General features: G+C 45.1%; 1 protein-coding gene across 1 annotated transcript; it reads left to right on the top strand.

Moving 5' to 3' along the window:
• Positions 1-98: 98 nt before the first annotated feature.
• Positions 99-11,805, top strand: LOC135913077 (techylectin-5A-like). The gene is made up of 6 exons (XM_065445744.2): positions 99-361; positions 2,919-3,120; positions 3,795-3,937; positions 4,625-4,730; positions 6,526-6,693; positions 10,786-11,805. Exons 2-6 carry the CDS (start codon positions 2,970-2,972, stop codon positions 11,100-11,102), a joined length of 885 nt encoding a protein of 294 aa, XP_065301816.1. The 5' UTR covers positions 99-361; positions 2,919-2,969; the 3' UTR covers positions 11,103-11,805.
• The last annotated feature ends 15,591 nt before the right edge of the window (positions 11,806-27,396 follow it).

The raw sequence follows: 27,396 nt of genomic DNA, 5'->3' as shown, positions 1-27,396 counted from the left end.
CCGATGCCCGCGTGTTGTGCGGATGCGCGTCAACAGGGCGATCGGCGAGAGTATGAACGCCTGCGTGTGTGTTTTGCCTGCTCTTCTCCCCCTCAATTTCGCAACGCGAATGCGTGTGTGCGTCGGCTTGCGGTGAGTGGCGGTGCCGATGCGGGCGGGTTTTCCGCGAATGCGCGAACTCGCCTCGCGCTGGACAAGAGTACTGCACGCGCTTTCGAAGGGCAGCGCTCGCTTTTGGCGGGAAAGGCGTTCACACGTGCCGGATAACGCTCGCGACTGAAGCGGTCTGCTGCGGCCTCGGAGCATCAATTTGCAAGTCGGGTGTGCTGGCGCGGGCTCAAGCTTCTTCTATTTGTCACGGGTAAGCCTTTCTGTTTTTTATTGCGATCTAGTAATTACTAAAACAAGAAAACTGACGGAAGAAGAGCACTATTTATATTAAGTGCGCATTTGATTTCTCCATGCCTTATAACATGTTCTTCTGTAGAAATATACTTTTTGATATATCTACTTTTTCGTTTGTTTTCTCTTACCAATGCGCTGATTTGTCTTTCTGCAGCTTTTTTTTATTTTGCTGCTTTATTACACGTTTTGCATAGATTTTTCTTCCTTTTAGAACCGAGGGTGCCGTTGCAGTCATTGACTTTGGTACCCTCGTCTTCCTACTATCTGTTACTTACTCATTGTTATTGAAGGGAGAATAAACTGAACTGGAGTGAAATGTCCCGCAGGAAAGGAAGTGCACGGCGGAAGGCTTGAAAAACCTCTCTTGTCAATATTATACGCCAATTCGTTCTTAACTTGGCCTTCAGACCAAGGATCATTATCTAAGCGGCATGGTTCCTTAGGAAACTAAAATCATTTGAGACAAATCTGTGAGCAGAGACGTAACATTAAGTGAAAGGAAAGAAAAGACTGTTTAAATAACAGCGCAAATAATAGAACACGTAACAGCTTCTAATAAATTTATAATTAACGTGCTCCAGTACAGCAGTCATAGGAGCTTGTGAGCACCAAGTAATTCGCCTAAATGACACATTAAAGCACATACCAAGTTGCGAGAACATTTCTCTAAGTGTGTCCTTCATGTGAAGCTGCATCTCGAGCGCCTCACTACTATCTAACTGTGATCGCTAGCAAGCATGCTTGCATAGACATGAATTTAACTTGAGAACAATCGCGGAGATCACGTTAGCTCTTCCGAGATACTGTACACGAATATATTTTCCGTTTTGGAGCTAACAAAACGGAGGCAATTTCTCACTGTTTAATAGGCGAAATACCACGATTGATTAGTGAATAAAAATATTGAAGTTGTTAATTTGCAGTGTCCACCTGGTTTTTTTTTGTCAGTAATACGGCATGTCAGAAAATAAGTAAGAAAACCGTAATATTCTTTATTTCTTTTTTTTGATCGACGACTGCTATGTGCGTTGGCCCCATATAAACGTACGCGCTTCAGGAAAGGTGTTTAAATTTCGATTTCCACTCTTGTCTCATCCTATATGATAACGGTATCGGATTATGGGCTGCTTTTTTCTTGTGACTATATTGTCACGCGGCTACATTACGTGTGGCAAACCCACAGTATTCGGCTCGGAAAGCGGTGGTCGCTGGTCAAGCGAAAATTAATTATCATAATGTCGAAGTGCCTGCAGACACGTGCCGGTGCTTTCCACTATGATTGTCCTGAGGGGCGGAAAGTGGAAGGGTGTAAAGAAACATGAGCAGGAAATAAGGACCGTAAAAGAAAAATCCCATGTAAATGTTAAGAAACAGCATTCATTTTAGGTATTAAGATTCGGGGAAAAGTGGGTGCGGCTGATATTCGAGTTGAGAATTGAGTTGAGGGACATGTATTCGGGTGGGATGTTCTGGTTTTTTAAAGTAAAGAGAGAGAGAGAAGGAAATATATTTAATTAAAGACTTATAAGTCTTCCAGCGTGTACATATTCGTATCTATGCTAATCTGTGTGGAAAATGGATTAGGAATTCAAAGCGCAAAGGGAGAGAGAGAGAGAAAGAGGGCAGAAGAAAATAAAAGCGTGTAAAAATATGGACTTGCTCTTTACGTATGAAATTATGTTCACTGAGAGACATTTTAAATTATGGCAATGAGAAAATGCAGTACGCTGGTTCTAATGTGTATATATGGCATTTTATACAGCTTGTCAAGCAAGCTTGTGGAAATGCACTAAAGATAAGGTAAACTTGGTTTCTCATCGATTATCGTAAGAGAATGGGCACCAGAAGAAAGGGACACGCAGAGGAGTTCACGGCAAAGATTTAGGTAGTTTGATGAGATTAGGAAATTCGCAGGAATGACTTGAAGCCGATAGACACAAGACGGGGCTAATCGGAGATTGCTACTGTTACCTTCATCCTACCGTGGACATAAATCATGATGATAATTATGTTGATGATGATTCTGAAGTTGCTTAGCACCACCTTAACTTTGTGTGCTGAGTTGCCAGCTCCAGAAAGTCTGATTTTCTTTGCTGCATCACGTAGTAAATTTATTTTATCACGTGAGAAATAACAGCTAAGTCCACTCAATATGCGCTAGTATTGTTTGTTGTTTTTAGTCACGGGCATACGCTTGAATTTACTTGTAGCATTCATAAAACGCAGCATCAGCGGTTGAGAATTTTCCTTGCGATGCGCAATACACACCACCTTGTTATCGAAGTGATAGTACACAGAATTGTTGGTGCAGCCGCTACTGAACTTGTTGTGGATACATTTGTATCGGCGAGGATATTGCCGATTCCAAATTTTTGTCATTAGGGCAGTGCCGGTGTCGCTTCTCTAGCATTGCCTAGGCATATGTAAGCTGCTATAATGAACGATTGCCAGCTTCATTTGTATGTTCCTTATGTCGGCTTTACATTGTTATTGTCATTTACACTGCTTTACAGGGCCGAACGAGTTCACGATTTCCGATTTTCGGACGCAAAGGTTCCGCAAGAATGAACTGGAAATTTTTGTGCCTTGCCTGCTCTTCCGTCTACGTGGTTTTATGCGCCACGCGTGCATCAGACGCTGCTGCGTTGCCGTCTTCGATTGTGCAAGCAGAGGAGCGTGTCAACGAGCTCGTCAAGATTCTCTCCGACATCAAAAGTAAGCAATGCGCTCATTTCGTCTTGCACGGTACACTCTGCGAATATGGACGCCAACTTCATGTGAGAAGCATCGAACGTAATTCATGCACTAGCTTTAACGCTCACACAGTGGTGCAGCACAAGTACATGACAAAGCGATACATAGGCTTGAGGCTCCAGGATCTCCCATGAGTGAAACAAACAGTTCTGGTTATGTTTTTTTTCCTTACCTTTCATTCTGGCTATAGTGGCTTTTAACATTGAGCTTGCAAGCACGAGGTCGAAAGTTTGGACCGCGACCCGTAAGTGTGAAACATTTTGATGGCGGCGAAATCGAAAGCGTTCGTTTACCATTCACAGGGTGAACATTAAATAACTCTACACTGTAAAAATGTTTACACAATTGAATTTGTTTTCTTGTCACACTTGTAACCCCCTTACCGTTAGCGCCTTACAAAAATTTATAGAGGACGACAACGGAGCTCTAAACAGACTTGCGATAGCAAAAGACGTAGTTGAAAACTATGCAATCATTCTGACAGCCTTAAGCCGACAGAAATATCCGACAAGAGAATTTCATATGGAACGATATGAAACTCTGCTTACTTGGTACAAACGACAAATTATGGCATCAGCCCACAACTTCCGTGCCACGTCTTCGTTTGTCAGCTTCTATATTGACTCTCTTCGCAGAAAGCATACGGCCACAGAATTGCGCCGACCACCTGCACGGGGGTCAGACGACGACTGGTCTCTACAACGTCTTCCTTCGTGCGGATGACATCACAGGGAAGGTGGTTTACTGTGACATGGATACAGACGGAGGTGGTTGGACGGTGTGTGCACGGCAATTTATTTTCTCTTGTGGGAGAATGCTGCTTCAAGTTAAAATATTAAAACAGAACGCTGTTCTTTAAATTTATCCCGCATACCTCGGCTATGTTTAGCCGTCAAGTGGTTCATTTTAACATTTTCACGTGTGCCTGAATTTCTCTCAAATGTTTATGCCTTTTGCTTATTCTGTCCATCGTAACAATTTCTCTGAAATAGGACTATCCGCGCTCCTCCAGCAGCAATATGGGTGAAGCAGTGTTCATCATGCCGAAAGAGTGGAAATGCACAAGTGATTTCAATTAGGTACCCTTACGTGTCCCAACCTATGGACCGTGAAGAAAATAAGCACCGCATTCATCATACTGTCATTTTCATGCTCCACATGTTTATGACTCTGTAGAAATAGATCGGTATAGTCAGCCATTAACTAAGTATGCTTGAGGTTTTATTGAGGATGCATATTTTTTATTTTTTTATTTTTGCTATTTGGCGGGAGAGTAAAACTGAACGAACAAGGATAACGTACAGATCTCGGTTGATGTCTTCTTTCCATTTCTTGAGCAATGTTCAAAAAGTCGTCACTTCCTGTTAGTAGCAATTTTTTTTAGATTATACCGTGATTAAGCAAAAATAGGCCAGTTGTACTATAGCAGCACTTCTATTTTTTGCTAACTTTGCACGTTACGCAGGTGATACAGCGGCGCGGGCAATTTGGAAACGGCGCCTACTACTTCTATCGAAACTGGACGGAATACGCCACAGGCTTTGGTGATCCAACTAAAGAATACTGGATCGGTAAAGACGCACAAGTGCTGACTACGCCACATGTGTCGGAAATAGCTAGATTTTTTTTATTTTGTATTGTATATTTCTGCTTATTATTACCATATCTCTTTCTTTGTGTACAACTCATCCATCCGTAATATTTACTATGTTCTTCTTTATCTCGAGCTCTAGGTATAAAACATCTAATTATGGCTTAATTTAAGCTGACGGGGTGGGTTTTAGCTAGAGTTGCTAACTCTCGAGTGGATAAAAACGCGGTGACGTAGAGGGAAGGGGGAGGGGGGCTGGCGACAACCGACCCTTTGAGAACAAGGAGCCGCCAGCGTGTACTCCCAACAAATATGAGTATTTTTAGTGAAACCGCGTCGTGATTTACAATAAGAAATGTAGAGATATATATGTATCCCTACCATTCCTAACAAAACGGATAGAAGTACAGTGAACTGCGGATGTATAGAACACGAGCAGTTCCACAAGAAAATTCATACCACTATATGTTTCTGACAATGTAACAGAACACAAAAAAGAAGAACGGGCGAACGAGCTCTCATAACTGCAAAAAAAAGGAAATCTGGTTTAAATAAAGTTATCCAGACGAAAAAAAAAGCAAACGTCAGGAGGGTTGCCCCTTTCGACAAGGTCAAATCGGTAGAATGGACATACACTCAAGTTTCGGTACGCTCCGGCTAAATTCGGGACGTTTGCCAGCGTTATTCTGATCGTCTTTCCCAAGATTGCTGCCCATGTTCACGGATTGGCCCTGGTAATCATGGCCAAAAATTAGTTAGTTGGCACTGCGGAGGCATGTGGCCCTATTTAGAGAAACAAGAAACACACATTGTTATGGTCTTGGGGACAAATTATGATCCAGTTGGAAAGGAAAGTTTACAGAATGAACATCATGACGCTTCTCGGTCAACTTATTCTCTTCATGACGAGTAAAGAACGCAAGCAAAAAAAAATGTACCTGATCTTCCTTGACAAACATAGGTTAAGTAGCGACATTCACGCAATACACCAGTCTCAGATAACAGCTATTTATTAGTATATATAAGGGAAGGATGAAAAAAAAACGTAGACGTAAAAGATGCGCACAGTCACTGTCGCCAAATGTGGGAGCTGCAGAGCGAAACAAGTAGAATCGTGCTTCGTCAGTATAACTGCAGTATCAGCAAGTAAACATATTTTCTATTCTTGAAGACTGAAAATGAAAGTAAGAGTTAAACCGTGTTAAGCATTACGAAAAATAAATTCCTTGAAAACACGTTTTTTTTTTATAATTAGGCAAGAGAGCGTGAAAGCCACGGACAAGAGAGCGAACAGCAAAAGCTGTCGCGACCAACTACTGGGTTTCAGGGTTTCAGGAGAAAGGAAAATAATCATTGATAGTCAGCGCATGCGCTGTTCTTTGTCCTGTCTGGTTTGTCCGCGCTACTTTAATTTGTTTGGCATCATGAACCGACTCATCCAATGGCACGTCTCCTTAAAACATGTTTTATCCGTACGTAAAATTTGCAGCACACTTTGCTGAACCACTGCATCCACCTTTCGCTCACTATTAATTTCGCAGGGTATTTCAGTATTATAAATGAAGCCCAGAGCCTTCTTTTGGTAACACCCATAAAAAAGGCAACACACTTTTTTCGTGTGTATTGCAGTTTGACCTTCCCTGTTGTTGTTCGATTTATTATTTTTCACAAACGCTACTAGAACAACGTCACGATCCATGTTCTCTGCAGGGATGACAACATCGCTTACAGAGGCATTGAAGTAACATTTCAATTTTCCACATTCTCATTAACAGGTAACAAGGCGTTGCACTCTCTGACAGCCGATTGCGACGACATGGAATTGAGGGTCGTCCTGAGGAACGACACGGGCGAAAGCGTTTCGGTCGAATACGACAGTTTTCAGGTCGGTTCAGAGGAGGAGCACTTCAAGCTGGAGTTAGGAAACCTCCTCGGTCCACCTGGTATGTATAACACTCTGTGTAGAGCAGACAGTTCTAGTATAAGGAAAGTGTTGCGTAGCGTTGTTCCGTATACACGTGTAAAACTTATTTTTAACTTATCCATAGAAATTGTCATTAAACACCCCTAGATAAATATTCAAAACTGCTTAGGGACAAGACCATTAGGCTGATGTATAAATTCATTATCATGACCACAATTTAAAGTCATGCATGAAACGTTTATACCAACAAAATATACTCAGTAACCTATACATATGCCTTTCTAGTGGTACCTTTCTTATGGGCTGCCACCTTCTTCAGGTGTTCCAATTAATCAAATTCCGAGAATATATAAATGAAAGTTACAAGTGTTTCGTGATTTAGAGTCATTCCTTGTTATTTAAATATATATATATGCGAGCTTCAACGAATGACTATTGTGATCAGGTACATTTGAGCCCAAAAGTTATAAGGCTACGAGTTATGACAGCCTCTGAGAACCAACGCTCCAGATTCTGACAGCGCATGTAACTTGTAGACTAGCAGCCAGCAATTTATTGCTATGACGGGAAAGCTCCACCCTTAACCTCTGTAACGACCTTATTTCTGAGGAATGTAGAAGTGAGGCATCATTATATCAGGAGCAAGGGCAGAAATATTGTGCTCTTGCAGAGATCGAACAATAGGCTATGCGGGGTGTTTTTTTTTAAATGAAATACAGATTATCTGTATAAAGGCTATCAGCACGTCGAACATGTCGTTTTCGCAGACGTATTCCCAGGTGAGGCGGACATACTTTGCCGCCCATTGCACCTGTTTCAGAGGGCTACTTAAAAAAATAATAATAAAACGCATAAATTTTTGTTAGTGCTTTAGGGGCAGTTAAAAGACGATCTCGATGGCAGTCGTATTTTAATGCATGCTCTTTTTTTTCCAAAACCTTGAAATTCTCACCAAATTCGAAATATTTATCATCGAATTTCAGCGACAAAACCAGGCGATATCAAAGCTGAGCGCCACATGAGGGCCGATAAGTTCGACCCCGCTATCATATCACACTGCACCGCCCAGTGACAGCAAGCGCGTGGCAGTTGCGAACCGAGCGCCTGGATCAGTCGTGGCAGCTACTGATTACGGCACGCTTTGCCTGCCAAGCACGTTCGGCTGCGTGTCGGGTCAGGACTCACCGCGGCATGCTATCATTCAAACTTTGCTGCCGCACTTCCTTACGGCGCGCTGACGTCTGACGCGCAGTGGGGGGTGCTGACATTGCCTGGTTTCAGCTTTGCAATTTGACGACGAATATCTCGAATTAGGCGCGATTTTCAAGCTACACGAGATAGGTGTGCGTGAAAATGTCGCTGCCTCCAAATCTGCTGTCTGACATCTGCCCCCAAGGCACTTGTGAAAGCTTAATTAATTAGCGTTCGTTATTATTTTTCTGAAGCGCACGTTATTAGCGGCAAAGTATAGATCTCTCGTTGCGAAACTCGACTGCAAGAACGACACGTTCGCTGTACTTACTACTTCTTTGTATAAAAACTCTGTATGATTAAAAAAAGTACCCTTCATAACGAATCTACGCTCTGAAAAAATGGCGTGCTGATATGAGGCCTGGAACGAAGTTGGTGCGTACCTGAGAAGTGCATTTTACATATCACAGCACCGCGGTTTCGCGGCGTTGAAGTTGCAAACAGTGTACGTTAGAATCATATTAACGATGCGGCATTCTTTTTTTGTGTGGTGAACCAAGCTAATTAAGCATTAAACACATTTTTTCACACTTGTAAAAAAGAGTCAAACACTAACTACAACTGAACATATCTGTGTTCGCAGTGTGGGGGAGGTCATTTCTCTTAATTTGCAAGAACTGCATAGGTGCATGCAATTTCCACCTTTTTATGGCCAGCAATATACGCTGTCCAAGCACTGTGATTGCAAGAAAGTCGAGCAGGGTTTGCTACCACGGGAGGTAGCCAGCGGCGCTCCATAAGCACTGGATACTACACACATGTGAGGAATGGCCCTATGTGCACAGCCACCTCCAATGCCATGAGAGATGAGCTGGTTAACGGCAGTGTTTTCTTAGCAATTACGTAATGAAACAGCAAGCGCCACCCAGGTATACCTAATGTAACAAATACTCTCCCTATAGCGTGTAATCGCTTTAGTAAGCGCTGTAACTTTCCACAAACGTTCAGGCCATTCGCCTATTCGCCTGCAAGGACAATCATGGCCACTACTTTCTGTATATTTCTTTTATTCCAACATTTTTGTAGCTTGATTATTTAATGGAGAATCGTAGAGGATGTAATTGTGGAAAATTAGATTATGTAGCCTTTGCTTTGCCACAATATGCCAATATGCAGCGTACTTGGGCCATTCTGCACGCTCCCTCTTCCTTCCCCTCTCCCTTCCCCCTCCCTACAGACATGGCATCATTGCACGGCAACAGTATAAATTGACTGGGCTGCGCTCTAAATTGGATTTCAATTCCCTAGCTCACGATACATGGATGAACAAAAAGAGGTGCTTCATAGCAGCTTCATAAATCTCCCGCTGCCTGTTGTCGCTGCAGTAAGATAGGATGAAGGCACACTATCGGTATAGTAAGTACAATTAGGCAGACTCAACACACAAGTTGCAAACTATGTCAAGTTGAGTTTGGTTAAGGGAGTAAGCAGGGCCGCTATAACCTAAAGCCATTCCCAACCTTGCTATTCCAATTCTGCAATCATCCCTTCATGATTGGTGGAAAAAATTTTGGGCCACCCCCACTTCTCCTGTCTGTCACGCGATGTCCCGAAAAGTGCGGAAATGCTCATCTAAAATGATACACGTGCAAAGATTACGCCTCGTTAGGCCGAACGAAAGAGACATTATTATTTCTGATTTGACGCTTTTTTGCCATTAGCCAAGTGCTATTGATCAAAAGTTATCGGGCAGCACCCACTTCGTCTGTCTATCACGCACGTCAGAGAACCGCAAAAACTCACCACGTCATAGTGACGTCTACGCATTAAAGATGCATTATTGTGCCGAACAAATATTATTTTTCTTCTGAATAGCCGGAGACTGCCCCATTCCGAACGGAATAGAAGATGCCCACCGATCGCTCAGACACTGCTGCTCGCACCTGCCTGAGAGCTTGGATTTATTTGCGTATAACAAAACTTTTTGCGTGGCCGTGTAACGTTATCATGCCCTTTCTGGAGGTATGCGGCATCGTTCTGCAACTATTCTTTGCTGAGGATCTGTTTTAGCGATATTTTTTAACTGTCCGCTGCACGCCGCCGCGATTTGAGCCCCATAGAAACCCTCTTCACTTGAGCGGGGTCTTCGCCTCTTGTCAGTCAATTAAAAAGAAAGACCACTCAATGCAAGCAACGTTATTCGTTTTTAAAGCAAACACAAGTGACCTCCTACAGAGAGGACAGCGTTTGATTGGGCTGGTAAGACAAAGCTGCGGGTCACTGCTCGGTGCTTGCGTCAGGCAGTTACGTAAGTTTGACGTCAGGAGATTAGAATAAAAACAGATTGGAATAGTTTTACATTATAGGGCCCTAGGTGTCGTATAACATGTTTCGATGAGTGAGCTTTCATTTATCTTTTATTTTATGCAATATGTAACGCCACGTGATGCATTTCTTTCTTATCCACTAGGCCAACCACAAACTGTAACGGCAGGTAACCTCCACATACGGCATGCTATATAATTAATTGCATTTCATACAATTGTGTTTATTTTTCATGCTACGCAACATGAAATGCTATAAAAATAAAAGAAACACCTGAATTTTATGCACTATTTTATTATGAAGTTCATGTGATCTGCAGATGCTTTTGTGTTGGCATAATATCTACGTTTATTAAGTGATTTACTGTTTTAAAATGCACAACGAAGGTGTGCTAGATTCACTATACTGGCTGTCTTGGAGCATTGCTCTTGGGTATGACATGCGGTAAAACTACGCGAAATTGCAAGAAGGTTGGAAAAAAAAAAGCTACGCTTTGGAAAAATCTTAAATCTCAAGGTTACCATTTACTGGTAACGCAGCTTTCCCTCAAGTTGAGCGCGTCAGCTTACTGCTACCTTTACTTTGCAACACGCAGGCTGGGACTCTCTCAAGGACGGCCACAACTGCGCTTTCACCACTTTCGACCAGGACCACGACAACGCGCCGGACAACTGCGCCAAAACATTCCGCGGCGCATGGTGGTACAACAAATGCCACGCGGCCAACCTGAACGGGCTCAACATGAACGGCTGGCACGAGAGCTTCGCCGATGGCATCGAGTGGAGTCTACGTGGAACTCCCGGTCATTTCTACCACTACTCGTACCCGAGCGTCACGATGATGATACGCCCCGCCGGAACGCAAATACAGAGGCGAACCAACGTTCTTGAGAGAGATGAGGGAGACGTTTAGCCTGTGTTGTTGGCAGAAATTGCGGATTCCCACGGACGCGTCTGCCAGCCAGCTGGACTCGTCAAGCTAGTAGACCGACATAGCTGTGCAGTGTTTACGCTCCACTCCGCTTAGGCTTCGCCATATCAGGTGCTACTGATGCTGTTTTTCGACAGCATGTCTAGCTATACCCGGGAGAATTATCTCGGACACCTACCTCATCTACCGTTCCCCTATGCCCCTTTCCCCTTTCCATTTCATCCGTATGACTTCTGTGAAGGCGCGATAACATTCCTAAAGTAAAGAATTTTGACCACCACCACCATCCGGCGGTAGAGATAAATGCGCTCATTTAGGCGCCGCTGGGAGGCGACTCTCAAAAGTTCAGAGCTGGAAGAGCAGCCCTAGGCCGTCCGGCAAGCTGAAGATGCCGCCCGAGTCTAAGGACTTCCAGGAAGCAAATACCACAGACAAGCGCTGATAAGCGCTTGTCTGTGGTATTTGTCTGTGGTACTTGTCTGTGGTGTTTGATACCACAGACACAGCGCTTGTCTATGGTATTTGTTTCCTTGTGTCATCGTCTTTTTCGTGCTGTTTCACCTCAGTTCTAAGTATGAACCAACTAGCCCTCATCAAGTCTTACTAAGGACTTCGAGCCGCCACCTGTGTGTATGACTACAAAACTGCCGGTCCATTCTTATAAATAAAGTTTATTTTCTTCTTTTTCACGTTTTCTGTGACCGCAGACTCGAGCTTCGCTTCACGTTTTGTTTCTCGGAAACTGGAGCTGCGCAATGTAAGCTTGGTTGCAAAACAACAAGGAAACCAAGCTGACGCCCCGTAACACTCAGCTACAATGACTCGACTGGGGCGCGAGGGCAGCGTTCGGCTTCGCGCTGCAGTGCGGGCTTTGTCTGCACAGGTACTATGCTGTTGCCGAAGAATGTGCGTCTGCGAAACAAAATGGGCCGACGATTACGCTTCTTGGTAATGCGATCTTTGAGCACAGCTGCTGCCTCATTTCAACAACAGGCGACCGCATGCAGAATACGCAGTGCCCAACGGAGGCGGCTCTGTGTTTCGATTTGGGCAGCGCACACTGCGATCCCCCGCTATCGCGCCGGCGCTCCGGCGACGCGCCATCGCGTCATCTTATAGTGGGTCACCGCGGTGGTGAGCGGGGGGAGGGACATTAGCAATTATTATTTTATGTTTCTTCTGGGGTGGGATTAGGAAATTGGTGGAGAACAGTGGTATTGATTAGAGGTCGCACACTCATTCACTCACAGACAGGCCTCAATGTGGCCGCACAAGGTTAGGGTTGCAAGTAGAAGTACGGGGACGTAACGCTATAACTGTCTTTCGAGTCACCGCAACGGCGCTGCCTAGGTAAAAGGAGACATAGGGCAAGAGTGGAGGTGGAAGAAGGATAGCCAGGCGCAAGCACTGCCAGAGGCGACAAATGCCACTGAGGAATGCGCTCCGCAAACGCGGTAAGCGAGATACACAGGTGAGAGCCGTGCAGCCGTGCAGCACGCGACGCGGAGATGGAGGAGCGGCGAGCCGTGGGTCATACGCGAGGCGGCAAGGAGCGCTCGCCGCCGCGACAGCGGGTGAAGGGATGACGAGGGCGTAGTGGACGGTAGCAGCGAGTCACCGCAACGGCACTGCGCTGAGGAAAGGGGCGAGAGGATACGCGAGAACACGTGATCTGGCTTTGGAGGACAACGAGGCAGCAAGGCTCGCACCGCGCGCGAGAGATGGCACCAGGAGCGCGAGCAGCTACAACAGCGCGTGACCGCGGTTACGGCGAGGCCGACAGCGAGGCTCAAAGGCAATGCGAGAGGCAGGAACGGGCGCCAATTTGCTGCGCTCTAAGAATGCTACGACGCATGACGCGTCAAAAGCGAACCGGAGAGCGAACGCTTCGTTTAAAAAATCTGAGGACACCAAGTCCTTCTTATACGTTGTGAATGCGAAAGCATCGTATATAGTCCAATAGAACGGCGCTGAGTTGTCCTTCGAGTTACATACACCTCGCGGGCAAGCGAGCCCGTTGAGACGTTTGGCGTGTTCTGATTAGGCCTTGCCGAGGCGCATTTAGGGCGTAAGCGAGAGCTTGCGCTGGCAAAGAACGTGCCGATAACAAAGCTTTCGAGAGTGACGTTGACATGGCTTCAGGGCAATGTGATATTCAGTCACGCAGCACTTGGCTTGCTATTGCAGCAGTAAGTGCCCCCTTTCCTCCTCCCTGTTTCATCGAGGTACCCTCGTGCCGTGGTGCCTCAGCCAATTGGACGTGGAGGAAAGACAAATATAGGAGGCAGCATTACTTCATGCAGCCAGTCTTGGCAAGCGAATGTTCCCTGAACACACAGTTGTGGCCCAACACGCTTGCGTCGAGATCACGGAACAACAGACCCTATGATGTAAAACTATTCCATTCTGTTTGTATTCAAATTTTCTGGCGTAAAACATACGTAGCCGCTGACGCGAACATCGGGCGGTGGCCCGAAGCGTTGTCTGAACAGCTCTATCAAACGCTCTCCTCTTTTATAGAAGGCCACTTGTTTTTGCTGTCAAAACGAATGACATTGCCTAAATTGAAAGGTTTTGCTTATCTAACTGGTTGACAAGAGGCATGCAGCACGCTGAAATGGAGGGTGTTTTGATGGGGCTGAGCCAGCGCAGTGAAAATAAATAGTCGGATGAGCAGGGCGGTGCCGGCGTCTGCAATCAGACCGCTTTTCCTTACTTAGATTGCGGTGGCTGGTGGAAAATCCCAGCGGCCTGCAATGAGAGGATAAAGATGCCGCTTACATGGATTCTCAGCGAGGAACATTTAACATAGTGGTGTAGTATACGTGCGGAATTGGCCCGATTACGTTATACTCCCACTCAAAACATTTTATTATGCAGAAATAAATCCATGCTATCCGGCAGGTGCAAATATTCAGTGCCTGATAAATCTACCGGCAACCATCTTCTATTCCCTTCAGAACAGGGCAGTCTTTGGATATTCGGGGAAGAAAATCAGTTTTGTTCGGCATATTTATGCATCTTTAATGCGTACACCCTATTTTAGGCGTTCAAATTTCGCGGTTTTGTGATGTGGCGTGACAGCTGGCGAAGTGGGCGCAGCCCGAATACTTTCTTCCAATAGCAGGAGGAGGAAGCAGGAACAAACGGAAAAACAGGGAGGTTTGGCCAATAGCAGAGGGCTAATGGCGAAAAGGCGCCGAATCAGAAATAATTATTTCTCATCTGTTCAGTGCATTCATGCCTGATCAATGTGCGCACGTCATATCAGATGGAGAGCTACTGCGGTTTTCGTGACGTCGCGGGACAGAGAAGTAAAGTTGGGGTGGGTCAAACATTTCCTGACCAGTTGTGGAGGGTTGTTTGCAGATTTTGAGTAGAAAAGTTCGGAATAGCTTTATGTTACAGCACCCTAGCATCGAGATTTGCTGAGACGTTTGGTTCCCAGTAGCTATGCCAGTAGTTTTTATTCGGTGCGCGTTTGTTCGCTTGCCCTTGCCATGGTTCTGCTTGAATAGCGGGAGCACTAAAACCAACCGCGCAGTTTAGCGTGCGCTCTGGTGTTGGGCCAAAAGGTTGTCTTTAAACGCGCCGCGGTATGCTCCCCCCCCCCTACCTTTCTCTTTACCTCGATGCAAAGTGAACTCTCTCGAAGCACGCTCGTGATGTAGCATGGCAGCCAATGGGAATTTATGTGCCGTGTCACTCCTACAGGCACTGGCTTATTGGCTCAATGAACCATTAGACGGTTTCGCATCAGAACTATTCACAATTTCACGGTTGATTAGTAACGAAATTATGGATACCGTTCTGCTTGAACATCACTCTTAGAAGCAGTGTGCGCCTGTTGTAGTTTTGTTATGTTGACAATTGAAATTATTTGTAGCGATGCAATGATAATGTTGTACGAAAGGAGCCAAGTGAAAGGGCAGTAAAGCAAAGGCCGGAAAGAGACCGTGGTTTCACTTGTATCTTCACTGTGCCGAGGCCAAATTAAACGAAACGAGATGAAATCCGACGTGTGAAGGACAGTTGCAACACGAAGGTCAACCAACAGGTTTCAAGTAGCTGCCATATCCCAGTGCTACTCTATTTTCAAACTACTATAGAGAAGTGGGCAGGCTCATTAGACATAATGTAGCGCCAGTTTCTTTAAAACAGTCATTATAGTTCGTAATGTAGTGTTCCCAACTGCTGTGCGAAAGAACAAAGTATACTAAGATAACTGAGATCCTACACACCATTGCATAGTAGTGTTGGCCCGCTGATGAGGGAAAGTACAAAACCTAATCTATCTCCCTGGTACCGCCGTGGTGGCCTAGCGACTGTGGCTTTGCGCTGTAAAGCCCCAGGCTGCCGGATCAAATCCCAGCCGCAGCGGCTGCATTACGATTGGGGCGCAAAGCAAAAGCGCCTGTGTACCGTGCATTGGGTGCTCGTTAAAAAAACTGAGGTAGTAGAATTTAATCTGGCGTCCCCCACTACGGCTTGCCTCATAACCATTTTTTTTTATTTTGACACGGGAAAACCAGGAATGTGTTGTTTTTATTTGTTTTTCTTCCAGGTCCCTTCATAGGACGCACGACAGGGGTTGTTGATATATACACAGCGATGCTATTTAACGCGACAGTGTTAAGGGTCCCGTGTCGCAAAAAATACGGCGCCGGCGTAGGACCATAGAATAAGAAAATGAAACTTACCTGGGTACCCGACAGATTGTGCTGCTCAAACAGGAAGCGGAAATGCAAGTATAATTTTGTGTAATATCCAAAATGGACGCTTTCTACCGGTGTAGCGTACGCTGGTGAGCGCTGTGCTCGCCCTGCTGGCTGTGTGGCATGCCTCATGGCATTGGATGCCATGTAGCATGTGCGTTCTAATTGCGAGGAGACGAAAGAGACTCTGACGCCCACACAAACATGCCACAGGTGAGTGAACAGGACGTGCGACTGCATTGGCAGAAGAAAAGCAGTGCACCTTCTTGTACAAGAGTACAAATAAAATGTGCATGTTGCGATACGCTGAAACCATTTACGCGAGCTCGTAAACTGCTCACTTTCGTCGTTACACACGGCGGTTTGGTAACGAGCGAGAACCAGTGGCGCGAGTAGATTGGACAGTGTCTCGCCTGTTTGCACCAACAGTCGCCGTTGAAGAGAACTTGCATTGCGCAACAACGCGTTGACGCGGCATCTGCTGCCGCACCCAACAGAGAAACATAGACTACCCAACATTTTAGCATTACCTCCATTCCAACCTGCACGTTTCCTTTTGTTCCTTTGGGGCTGCTAATGTGTCGCACACACTTGGTGGGCCACTTGCTCTCAATATGTATGTACGTGGTCGGTTTTGTCGGAATCACCATTCCGCAGCCGCTTTTGCAGACCTTACCACCCATGTAGCTGTCAACTTCATACACTTCGGTCTCGACAGTAAGCTTGTATGCTGGTCCCCGTTCACGCCAAGTCACGACTGAGGAAGGCTACAAGCACACTTTGCTCATGGCTACAGCGAGAAAGCACGAACACAGAGCACTAATCACGGTGCGTGTAAACAGGGAGTTTATGTCGCTGTGCGGACTGCAGGAGCAGGTGCTTACCTCGAGAGACCGTTGCCCAATGCAATAGACCATGCCACCACATACGAGCAGCGTAACGCGGCGATCACAGCCAAATACGACAGCAGCAAAACCAGATTCTGCAATCAGTCACTTCAGTATACCTTGCGCAGAAGCCCAGGCTATCGAGCAAGAAGTGGAATCCTCAATCAGACCAGAAATTAAATATGGGAATGAGGAACCTTACACTCAAGAAAGAAAACACTCTACTCTACAAGCAATGAAGGCCAAAAACATTAAGAAAAGTCAAATGCTACATAGCACACGGTGCAAATATGGTAAATTTAACACACATGTTACATGTCAGATGCATCAGTTATTTCAGGAGAGGAATTGCAGATGGCAACGTACACAAGAAAATATTGATACACATATGTTACGCTGCTAGACAGTGACCGGTATAAAGTACGCGCAACGAATTCATTGACCTTTATGTTTGGATGAGATAGATGAATTTAATATCCCTAAAAAGAATGTGGAATGAAAAAATATTTCACTCATATAGAAAAATTTATACTCGGCACAAATGGACGTTGACACGATCAGGAAGCTAATTATGGAGAGGCAAACCGACGGAAATATTTTAGTCAGCGTCGTCCGTGCTTCTTCTTAGGCTGCAGGTGCTTCTGAACATGAAAAATTTATTTAGTTGAGGCACCTCGATGACTCGCAAATATTCGCGCGGCTGGAATGATGGCTGCGCTCTTTTCAATCTTGAGACAGTCCTCCGTAGACGTGATATCTCATGCGAATACTTCTGGAGCGGCTTCTGTGTTCGTGGTGCAAAGTCTTGCGAATTCATCTCCAGCCCCTTCCATTTGTTATAAATGGGGGCTCCTGTGATGAGGACCAAGATATGCTCGTTGCACACCCTGTTGGAGCAGAACACTAGCACATGAGATACTACACAGAATAGCCATACTCTTTAGGTATTTTCTTTTATGTTTGAACCAATTACCCTGAGCCGTAAATATACACAATATTCATATCGTCTGCTGCAAATAAGTGACATTTATCTCAAGACTAGCAAGGCAACACAGCATATATCAAGAAAAATTATTTCTGAACTCGCTGTTTACCTTGGATCCGCAAAAATCCACAGAATGTGTTTGTTGTAGCAGGCAGTAGCTCAGTGTGCGGTGTGTGTTGCTTTAACAGAAATTTTGACTGTATTAGAAAGTGAAAAGAAGTACAATTTTGCAATGTGATAAAGCAAAAAGCTGTGAAATATATATTGTAATGGTTTGTGATTGCAAAACACATAGACGTTTACAGTATTTGTTCTAGGGTGCTTAAGCAGCTTGTTAATTAAATAAATATTGCAACTTTCCATCAAAATCATGTCGACCTAACTATACAATACTGTCAACAGCTTAGGTATTATTAGGCTCACAAATGAGGGCATTTTTGCGCTCACTTATACATTAGAAGAGAGCACTCTGCCGTTTCCACAAGGAAATGCATAAACGAGACGAAGCTTTTAGAAATTATGCATTCTTTTTCTGCAGGAATGTGATGCACCACTTCACTACTGGAAAAATAAATGTCTTAATAACTAAACTGAACAGCAAGAACATTTGGAACCAACAAGCAAGAAATATGGGTAAATCACCTTGCGTGCAACTGATCAATACATTTAATTAAGTACCTTTACTGTGATTTTCGAAAGGCTGATTCGGTTTTTGTGGAATAATGCTGGCGGCCGACTCGGAAAAGCATGTTTATATATAGTGACGAGGTCACTCAGTCGCCCATGGCCACAGCTACGATATGGAAGGTGTGCTACACATTCCAATATAGCTCTATTTCGTGATTATGTGCACTAGGATGGCGTCTCAACAAAAGCTTCATTTCGGAAACAGCAACGGAGGGTCGTGGCTGTCCATGTGTAAAGCAGGATCTAGTTCGTCAGCGTGTCCCCGCCTTAAAGTTAACAAGAAAAATTCAACGAGACGAACATTGTTAAAAAACGTTATCCAACGATTCAAGCAGCGATGTCAAACGAGTCACCGGTATTGCTGTCGAGCAGAAAAAAAAAAGTAGAAACTGGCGCCCATTTTGATGAAAGCGTGTTTTGCACGGTTGACGGCCGAAACATATCTCCGCTCACGAGCACATCACTTCAGCTTTTGTTAAAGTAAGCGAGATAACGAGGCACAGTAAACTGGTTTAAGCACAAATTAAACACCAAGCAATAGATGCGCGCCTGTAGTGCACGCTAATATAAAGATTTGAATCCAGGCCAGAGGTGACGTTGGTGGTCGATGATGCTGAACAGTGCCTTGCGTTTAGTTATTGTCATACTTTCAAGGACCGGGGGCATTACAGATAGGAGTAGTGATTATTACAAAGAGATTCGTGAACAATATTGTTAAAGTGTGTGGTGTCAGAAATGGCAGTGATGGATGCAGGGAGGCGGTTCCAGTCATTCGTCCTTTCTAATGAAACAAAAAACAAAGCACCGAAGGGTGCAATGTAATAATTAGGAATTCCTTAGGAATAAGAATCTTGTACTATTTGTACAATTTTATGGATATATATATATATATATATATATATATATATATATATATATATATATATATATATATATATATATATAGTTCTATACATATCTATACAGCATAAAGGATCGGGTATGAGGGTTACAAGGAGGTGATTTATGTGGTGCCGCCCAACATGACCTCAGTTGCATTTTATCTAGGCATCGCTAAAGGTGTTCGGTATATTAGACATACTATCTCGTGTACAATCATTTTGTACTGTAGACCTGGTAAGTTACGTGTTTTATACCTATTCATATAGGGCTTGCTGTCATTTTTTGTGTCAAGCGCAGTAAGAAATTAGATGTCATTCAAGGCTTCAAGTGCCTGGTAAACTTTTCTTTCTGCACTTAATAATCGTAGCAGATGATGGAAGCACATCAGTAACCAGGCTCTGAAATTGTACAAAGGTGATTTTCGTATCGTGTTTGGAAAGTACAGGCTTTCTGTTCATCTTTTGCTACTTTCATGCGCTACGCAAACACCGCCGTTATGTTCCTGTTTACAACACAAGGGAAGTGTTCTCAACATTGGAGGGAAGCCCACCCTTGCTTTTTCAGTTTTAAGTTCTGTTCCCGGCTGCTACAGCTTAACTTAACAAAAGTCGGGCAATGACTAAGCAGCGACATCAAAATTTTGTGGTAAGACCATGTTGCGACCGTCCGTCACTTCCTTGTCCCCGCCATGAGGATCATTGCCCCTTGCTCCGGAAATTCGGACTTCCTCTCTCCAACCTCCTTGCGGAAGTTGCGCGAGCTTCTGAGGCGTCTAAATTTTCGCAGGCCCTTCATGCCATTACGTGCGCAAGTTCTTCAGCTGCTTACCGACCTGCTGTGCTGCGACTCAACAGAAAAGAAAAACAAACGCCTACCCTCCATTGGTCCTCGGAGCACGAACACATCTTCCAGGAAGCCTAAACGCGGTTGGCGACTGCGGTGTTGCAGATTCATCCGTTGTGGCCGCGCCGACTCCCCTTATGGTAGACGCGTCGACCACGGCAGTGGGTGCCGTACTCTAGCTGGACGATGACATAGACTGAAGGCTGCTTGGCTTCTCAAAGTGCCTACAATCTACAGAAGCTCGCTACATAACCTTTGGGAGGAAGATAGATGTTGGCCATTTAGTGCGCTGTCAAGGATTTCTGTTTTTTTTCTTGAAGGCTGTAGTTTTTACATTCCGGCTGACCACAAGCCGCTAAACTTCATTTTCAAGAACAGTCCCTGCTACTCAAAACATAAGCTTAGGCAACTTTCCTTTATCTGCGAATTTTCAACGGACGTCTGCCATATCTCTGGGACCGAAAAACAGACAGCGGACGCACTTTCGCGGATAGGTGCTGTACCTGCTGGCCCTGTGGACTTCAAAGCTCCAGCCACCGCCCAGCAAAACGACCACGAGCTGCAGCAATTGCGGCAGAAACGGTCGTCGCTCCAGTTTGTGGGAGTGCCACCTGTTTACACGGCAACATTGGTCGTGTACGAAGGATCTCAGGCAGCTCCTCGCCCGTTAATGCCCCATTACTCTCAGCGGCCAAGATTGGATTGAGTGCAAGCTTTCAGCCATCCCGGCACCAGCGCGACACAGCGGCTCATCACAAACCGCTTCGTCTGGCCAAACGAAGCGGTTTGTGGCAAATGTGTTCAACTATGCAGCCGTTTCGACCACCAAAGGGGCGTTTTGATCTCGTACATTTAGGCTTGGCGGGGCATCTCCCACCCTGCCAAGGTTTCAGGCACCTCCTCACGCGTGTCGACCGGTATTCAAGGTGGCCCGATGCAGCGCCTCTACAAGACATCACGGCCGAAACAGTGGTGGAAGCATTTCTTGCTACTTGGGTTTGGCGGTACGGTTGCCCTTTGCGTATAACTACTGACCGAGGCTGACAGTTCTAAAGCCCGTTTTTTTTTTCTGCCTGGTGAGACTGCTCGGCACGCGCCTTCATAACACCACGGCTTACCACCCACAGAGCAATGGCTTAGTCGAGTGTCTCTTTTTACAACACAAGACGTCATTGACCAACGCTCGACAGACAGCGTTGGGAGGAAAGGCTACACATAGTACTTCTGGGGCTGCGAACAAGAATCAACGATGCCCTCGGAGTCACCACAGGCGAGATGCTCTATGTGTCAGCAATCCGCGTTCCAGGCCAGTTTTTCGGTACCTAGCAAGGCACTCCGCCAGCGGCCGCGAAGCACTGGCTCGACTAGCTTAGAGCTATACCACCACGTATCGCCCGTGGGCAGCCTGTGTTTAGTGTGCCGACAATTTATGCAACCACGCGCGTCTTTCTGCTACGTGACACTAATCCACCGTTGACTCCTTCCTATGAAGGCCGCTTTCGTGTGGTTTGGCGTCAAGCGAAAACCTTGAAGATTGACGTTCGCTGCAAAGAGAGACAGTGTAGTGCTACCACGTAATAAAAGCCTATCTTAACATTAGCACTTCATTACTTCCGCCGTTATTAGCTAAGCCTTCAGCATTCTCAGAGGGGGGGGGAGGGGGTAGCCCTTCTAGCGACCATCCGTCACTTCGTTGTCCCCGCCATGGAGGTCATTTCCCCCTGCTTTCTCTTGCAACCGAAGAGGGGCTGCCCGACCGGGTTGCCAGCACTGCCACTCTGTAAACGTGCTTTTACTTTTAAATAAAGCCAGTGGACTCTTTCTTCTCAAGGTTTCAAAACGTGTACTCCTTGCCTCCACCAAAAGAAGCTTCGAACAACCACACGCGGCCTATAATTGCTTCCTGTTTCATTTTTGGCCATTGGAACGAATTGGGCACGCTATCTATTTAAACAATAATATAAATTAAGTGATTTTGCATAGATACTATGCAATGAGCTGGTATAAATGGGTATATATTGGCTGCTTCGTAAACTGGGCGTTATGAATACATTTGTTGGACAGTTTGCTTACGATGTTTTACAGTTTAGCATGGCTACCACCGTATGGCAACACCATTTTAATCCGTAAACTACTGTTCACGTGGACAACAAAGTGGGGTAATTCCTCAAGTAATCTTGATCCCATATTCAAGATAAGTTTACCCGCGGTGGTAGAGTAGCTGCTTGGGCGTTGGGCTTCTAAAGTCGAGGGTGCGGGAATAAATCCTCCCGGCCGCGGTGATAGCGTTTCGACAGGGGTTAAATGCAAAAAGGCCGTCTTGTCGTGGATTAGGTGCACGTTCAAGAAGCCTAGATGGCCAAATTGTTTCGGAGTTACCCACTGCAGCGTTCCACATAATAAAATCGCGGTTCTGGCACGTAAACACCATAATTTGTTTTGAAGGAACATATAGCACGCGAGATTATATACTAGTCAGATTTCAGCAATTCATAACACCAAGCATAAATTTGAAGGCTACCGTTACTATAAAAAGCCACCTTTCTTTTGTATTTCACCATGAAAATTTTCCATTTCTGCCGCACCGTGAATGTGATGCAGGTTAGCTCATGTTCACATTAAATACAGAAGGTTAGAATGGCAGACAACAAAGCAATTGGTAGGGATCTATTCTACGAAAAGACATTAGGCAAGGCCCGGACGCCCGAGGAGAAGAAAATGAAAACTTAAGCATTGGTTGTTGGCCACCATTAATGTTGCGCTTTTGTTTTACTCTAGCTCTCACTCAAGAAAGCTTATTGTCAAAGTCGTCTTCCGAATACGTAGCATATGTGTTCAAAATGTATAGGCCGCAATTTAATGTTTATTTATTTAACAATTTCAAAACAATTTCGTAAGTATGTGATAGAGCACGAGTGGCACTAGTATGCCACCGGAGGGCGCAGGTAAAATAAACATTGTATGAGGCTACGTAAGACGCGGAACAGACGCTTCCGAGGACGACAGGCGCACTCCTGGCGTCTCTGCCACACAGTCATGTTTCTCCACAATAGTAAAAAAATAAGCGGCCACTGGCAAGGTAATATGTTTCCCAGCTTAATGCTGCTGGTACAAGGTTCGAAACATTTACTTCCTAAAAATATCTATAAAGCAGGAAAAAGCGCATTCCTCTGGAACTCCTGATCTAACGCAGCCTCTCAATGTTACCTGTCTACGATGTAATACGAGGCTGATCAATTGCGAACAGTATTTGTGAAACACAAATTTGGTCGATGTAACATTTATTTTAGACTTGTATATTCATTTTTAGAAGAACTACTGCATCATGTAGTCTATAAACACTGAGTTTACACATTGTCACAAAAGTTCAATATGTAGTCTGCGTGAAGATCTGGTATAGTTATTGTACTTGAACACAACCAGACGCACTATTGAGGGTCGGGTATCTCACAAGCGTCGAAATCCCGCCTAGCTTCTGCTGGCGCACGGCAAGACGCCGCCGCTCAGTTGAAGAGTCGCTATGTCGATGACACTATACTGGTGTGTTTACACACGGTACTACCCTGCTCCCAAACTGTGAAGACCATCGCGCTGATACGTGTTATGTGCTAAATTGCTGTGAACAGAAATAAATGAAACGCTGCCTATTGTTTGTTATTATTTCTCTCCTTCATTTCTCCGTGCTTCTGAAATAGAAGTAAGGGTAATTCGTCTTCGGCTGAAGGGGGACGGACCTTTTTTGTGGTTCATTATTTCCGTCACAGGAAAACCTCGATTTTCTACCCTACACAACAACTTCCTGTGTCGCAATATAATGACCAACATGTCAAAAACTTAGAACTTTCTAACCAGAAGAAAATATAAGTTCTTTACCTTGGGGCGGAACTTAACTGTTTCCTTTTCTTAAGCAACTCTACTGCACAGGAAAGTCGCTATTGATTACAATATTTTCTTGCCATGATTGCTTCGCCCTTCTTGCGCCAATGTAGTTTAACGTGTGAAATCCTCATTCAGCCTGGGCCACTAAGGCGAAAGCAGGCAATGGCAATACGCTATGCAGGGATTTCACGAAGACAAAATATTGCTTCGAAAAAAGAGGTCCTAAATTCGCACATGCTCCCATAAACACCCAGTACTCGTGCGGTGCTGCTACTTTTCAAAAAGCTGAACCAACAGAATAGTAAATACACAGTGCTATAGATGCAGCATTATTCAATCGCTGAATCAAATTCAACGCGCTACAGTACAAGTGAAGCAATGAAGTGCTTATAGAATAATCTAGTGCAGATATCAGCCAAAGCGCCGCACAAAATTGCCAGCTCTTTCAACGGGTGTTTATTCAATGTATTTAAAGCAGTCCATAATGGCTTTGTTTGCTCACAAAAGGAATGGTTCTCGCGAGAGAGAGAGAGAAAGGCAAAGGAAAGACAGAGAGGTTAACCAGAGATTATCTCCGGTTGGCTACCCTGTTCTGGGGGAAGGGAAAGGGGATGCAATAGGTGAGAAAGAAAGAAGGATAAAAAAAGGAAAAAAAAAACCTAGGCACACACACGCACGTACACACGAACTATTTCTGTGGGTTCTCGCGAACTGCTCATTGAAGTCGTACGAGTGGAAAGGCGTATGCCATTTAAATGTTATGTCGAGCCACAAGGGCACAAACGTGTTCAATCCCGTAGCAGCAACACTCAAAGCATATAAACTTCATGTGTAAAAGCACAGATTTAAAAAATGCTGGTTCGCAGATTCACTATGGCGGAGTTATTATTGGACAACGTAAGCTCATTAAGGAGATTTTGAAGTCCACCTACACTATTTCACTTATCGCACTGAAATGTCACCTACTCGTCATTGTCGTGTGGAAAGCAGGTAACTTTATGTCATCGACGTTTTGATGAAATTCAATCAGTAGTTGTTGTAAAAGTACACTAGAGTTATATTCATATCGTGAATCATCACTTATATCATTAAAACAAAATTTTCTACAATCACGTTTCAGAAATTTGTAGCGCACTTAAAATGCGCTGCTGGATTTGTAGACTGAAAGCCCCCGTTGCCTTTGTGTGCATTGAAGGAATGCTTCAGAGGCATGGCGTAAATGGTATAGTATGGTATGGTAAAATTTTAATGAAGTCCTGCAGATCGTGAATCTTTATGAAGCGGGCCGCTCCCACGTGGGAACCTGAAGGCCGAGCCTCTTGGCTGCATCGTCGGCCTGCACGGCAGCAGAGAGTTGGTCAGCCAGAAAAGCGCTGCGGAGAACAGCCTCCTATCTGACCGAGCTTTCATCGATGATAGAGCGTAACCGGCCACACCGCCAGAGCATGTGGTCTAACTTGCCAATTTCTCCACAATCGCGGCAGGTAGCATAGTGTAAGTGTGCGGATAGAGTTTATGTATAAGAGCGACGGATTCGGATACGTATTCGTTTGTAGTTGACGGAGCGTTAATGCATGAGCTCTATTGAGCGGCAGAGGAGGAACAAAGTAGGTTCTACGGCTGAGATCGTAGTGTTTAGTAATCTCGTTGTAGGTGGAGGGCGTGTCCCTGTTCTCTGGGGAGTCGGCTTCCGATTGGTCGAGGGTAGCGACGTGGGCAAGTTCACGCGCAGCCCTGTGACCTGACTCGAGGTATGACCCCGATGTGCGGGAAACCAATAAATGAAGTGGTGCGTGATTGCCTTGGCCCCAAGAGGTATGAGGGCCTGTTTGGAAATGGTGCCTTTTTCAAATGCTCTGATCGCAGACCTTGAATCACTATAGATGACACCCCGTGAGCTATCCAGCACGACTAGTGCAATAGCGATTTCTTCAGCTAAAATGTCCCGAAGGAAATTCGGCACTCGCTTGTAGAGCCGCCGAAATAAGAATGTCTCTCATCTGCGGATAACAAAAGAGAAAGTAGGGTGACTTGCGCACATATAACTCATGGAGTGTTAGCAGCGCGATTCTTCGGAGACAATAACCATACTATCATTCACTTATTGTGAATAATTTTTCCATAAAGACTACGCCTTGCCCACAGCGAGGTAAATCGCCAGCACGGTAGCTGAAAACCATGCGAAGGTGCAGTTCAGAACAGCATCACGGGAGTTCTTATGTAAAATTAGTTCTTTGGTTACCTACTGGAGAGATTAGACACTTATATTAGGAGCATGCGGATTTTCGGCATGACGTAAAAAGTCCCGCGTGCTTCTTTTTTGCAGAAGACACCGTCAAACCACAATCACACTGCTATTGGAGGGATGGCTACCCGAATGTACATTAGCAAGTATAGCTTATGGGAAATACAAATTTGACGTTTCTTCACGTATAGTTGTGTAAGAGAAAATGTGCTCCTTCAAGACCAACTTTTTCTTCCGTGTATAAAACGATAACGATCATCGCACATTTCTTTCCACTGTGCTGGATGACACCAGATTCAATTTCACAGCAGTCCCCGACCAAGGAATTCAAGTGAACTGCACGGAGATTGAAAATTCAGTTTATCGGTTCCTTTTGATGGCCATCAGCCATTAAATGCGAATCTATGTAGTCGGCATGCATTAATGACGACCTGAGCTACACTAACCAAATATTTGGACTAATTGAAAATTCATGTTAATTCAGCATAAACATTATACACAAGAGTGACATGAGCGTAAATGACCGTGACAAGGTGCGAACGCTCTCTATTCGCCTTTTATTCATTAGGCGCCGAAAAGCAATCCGATGGCATAAGCAAATGCGTCCGTGATGAATAGATCCCGTAAAGACGACAGCCTCGTTAGACCAACACCCCTTACACATCAGTGGCAGCACGCCAAACGTGACCTCAGTTGACACACACGTTGGCATCCGAAGTACGACTGGCTTTCCCAGCAACGGCCCAAAACAAAACGTGCACAAAGATTACTGAGTGCAAAGACACGCCACGAGAATCCACGTGCTGTCGTCAGCAGTGAACACGAGCTTCTAGAGATAGCCTAGCTGAAATGGAGAAGAGCGGAGAACACCGCCAGTACGTCATGTCTGTCTGTTGCGCCTACACCCATCCGTCAACGTGCGGCGCGTGTAAGAAGTGAAAATAAGCAAGAAAATGGGGCTGAAAGATAGGAGGCAGGACTTGCATGACCAGCGTCTGCCGTCATTTTTTGCTTCTGAAGGTTTTACCCGGCTTGAAACGTAACCTTGCGGCGCAGGCGTGCAACGTGCTTTCCTCCATCCAGTTTCCACGCGCTTTCAGTGTCCGTTTCCGTCTCTCTTTGCTTGCGGAAAGCACGCGCAATGTTTCTCTTG

The sequence above is a fragment of the Dermacentor albipictus genome, chromosome 2 (genome assembly GCF_038994185.2).
Source record: "Dermacentor albipictus isolate Rhodes 1998 colony chromosome 2, USDA_Dalb.pri_finalv2, whole genome shotgun sequence".
NCBI classification, from domain to species: Eukaryota; Metazoa; Arthropoda; class Arachnida; order Ixodida; family Ixodidae; genus Dermacentor; species Dermacentor albipictus.
The sequence above is the reverse complement of the archived record's forward strand: the minus strand, read 5'-3'. Positions and strand labels throughout refer to the sequence as shown.

Coding starts and splice junctions, on each gene's coding strand:
- LOC135913077 (XM_065445744.2), top strand. CDS start 2,970: ATGAACTGGAAATTTTTGTGCCTTGCCTGCTCTTCCGTCTACGTGGTT. Junction 3,121..3,794: donor GATTCTCTCCGACATCAAAA/GTAAGCAATGCG, acceptor CTCTCTTCGCAG/AAAGCATACGGCCACAGAAT. Junction 3,938..4,624: donor CAGACGGAGGTGGTTGGACG/GTGTGTGCACGG, acceptor CACGTTACGCAG/GTGATACAGCGGCGCGGGCA.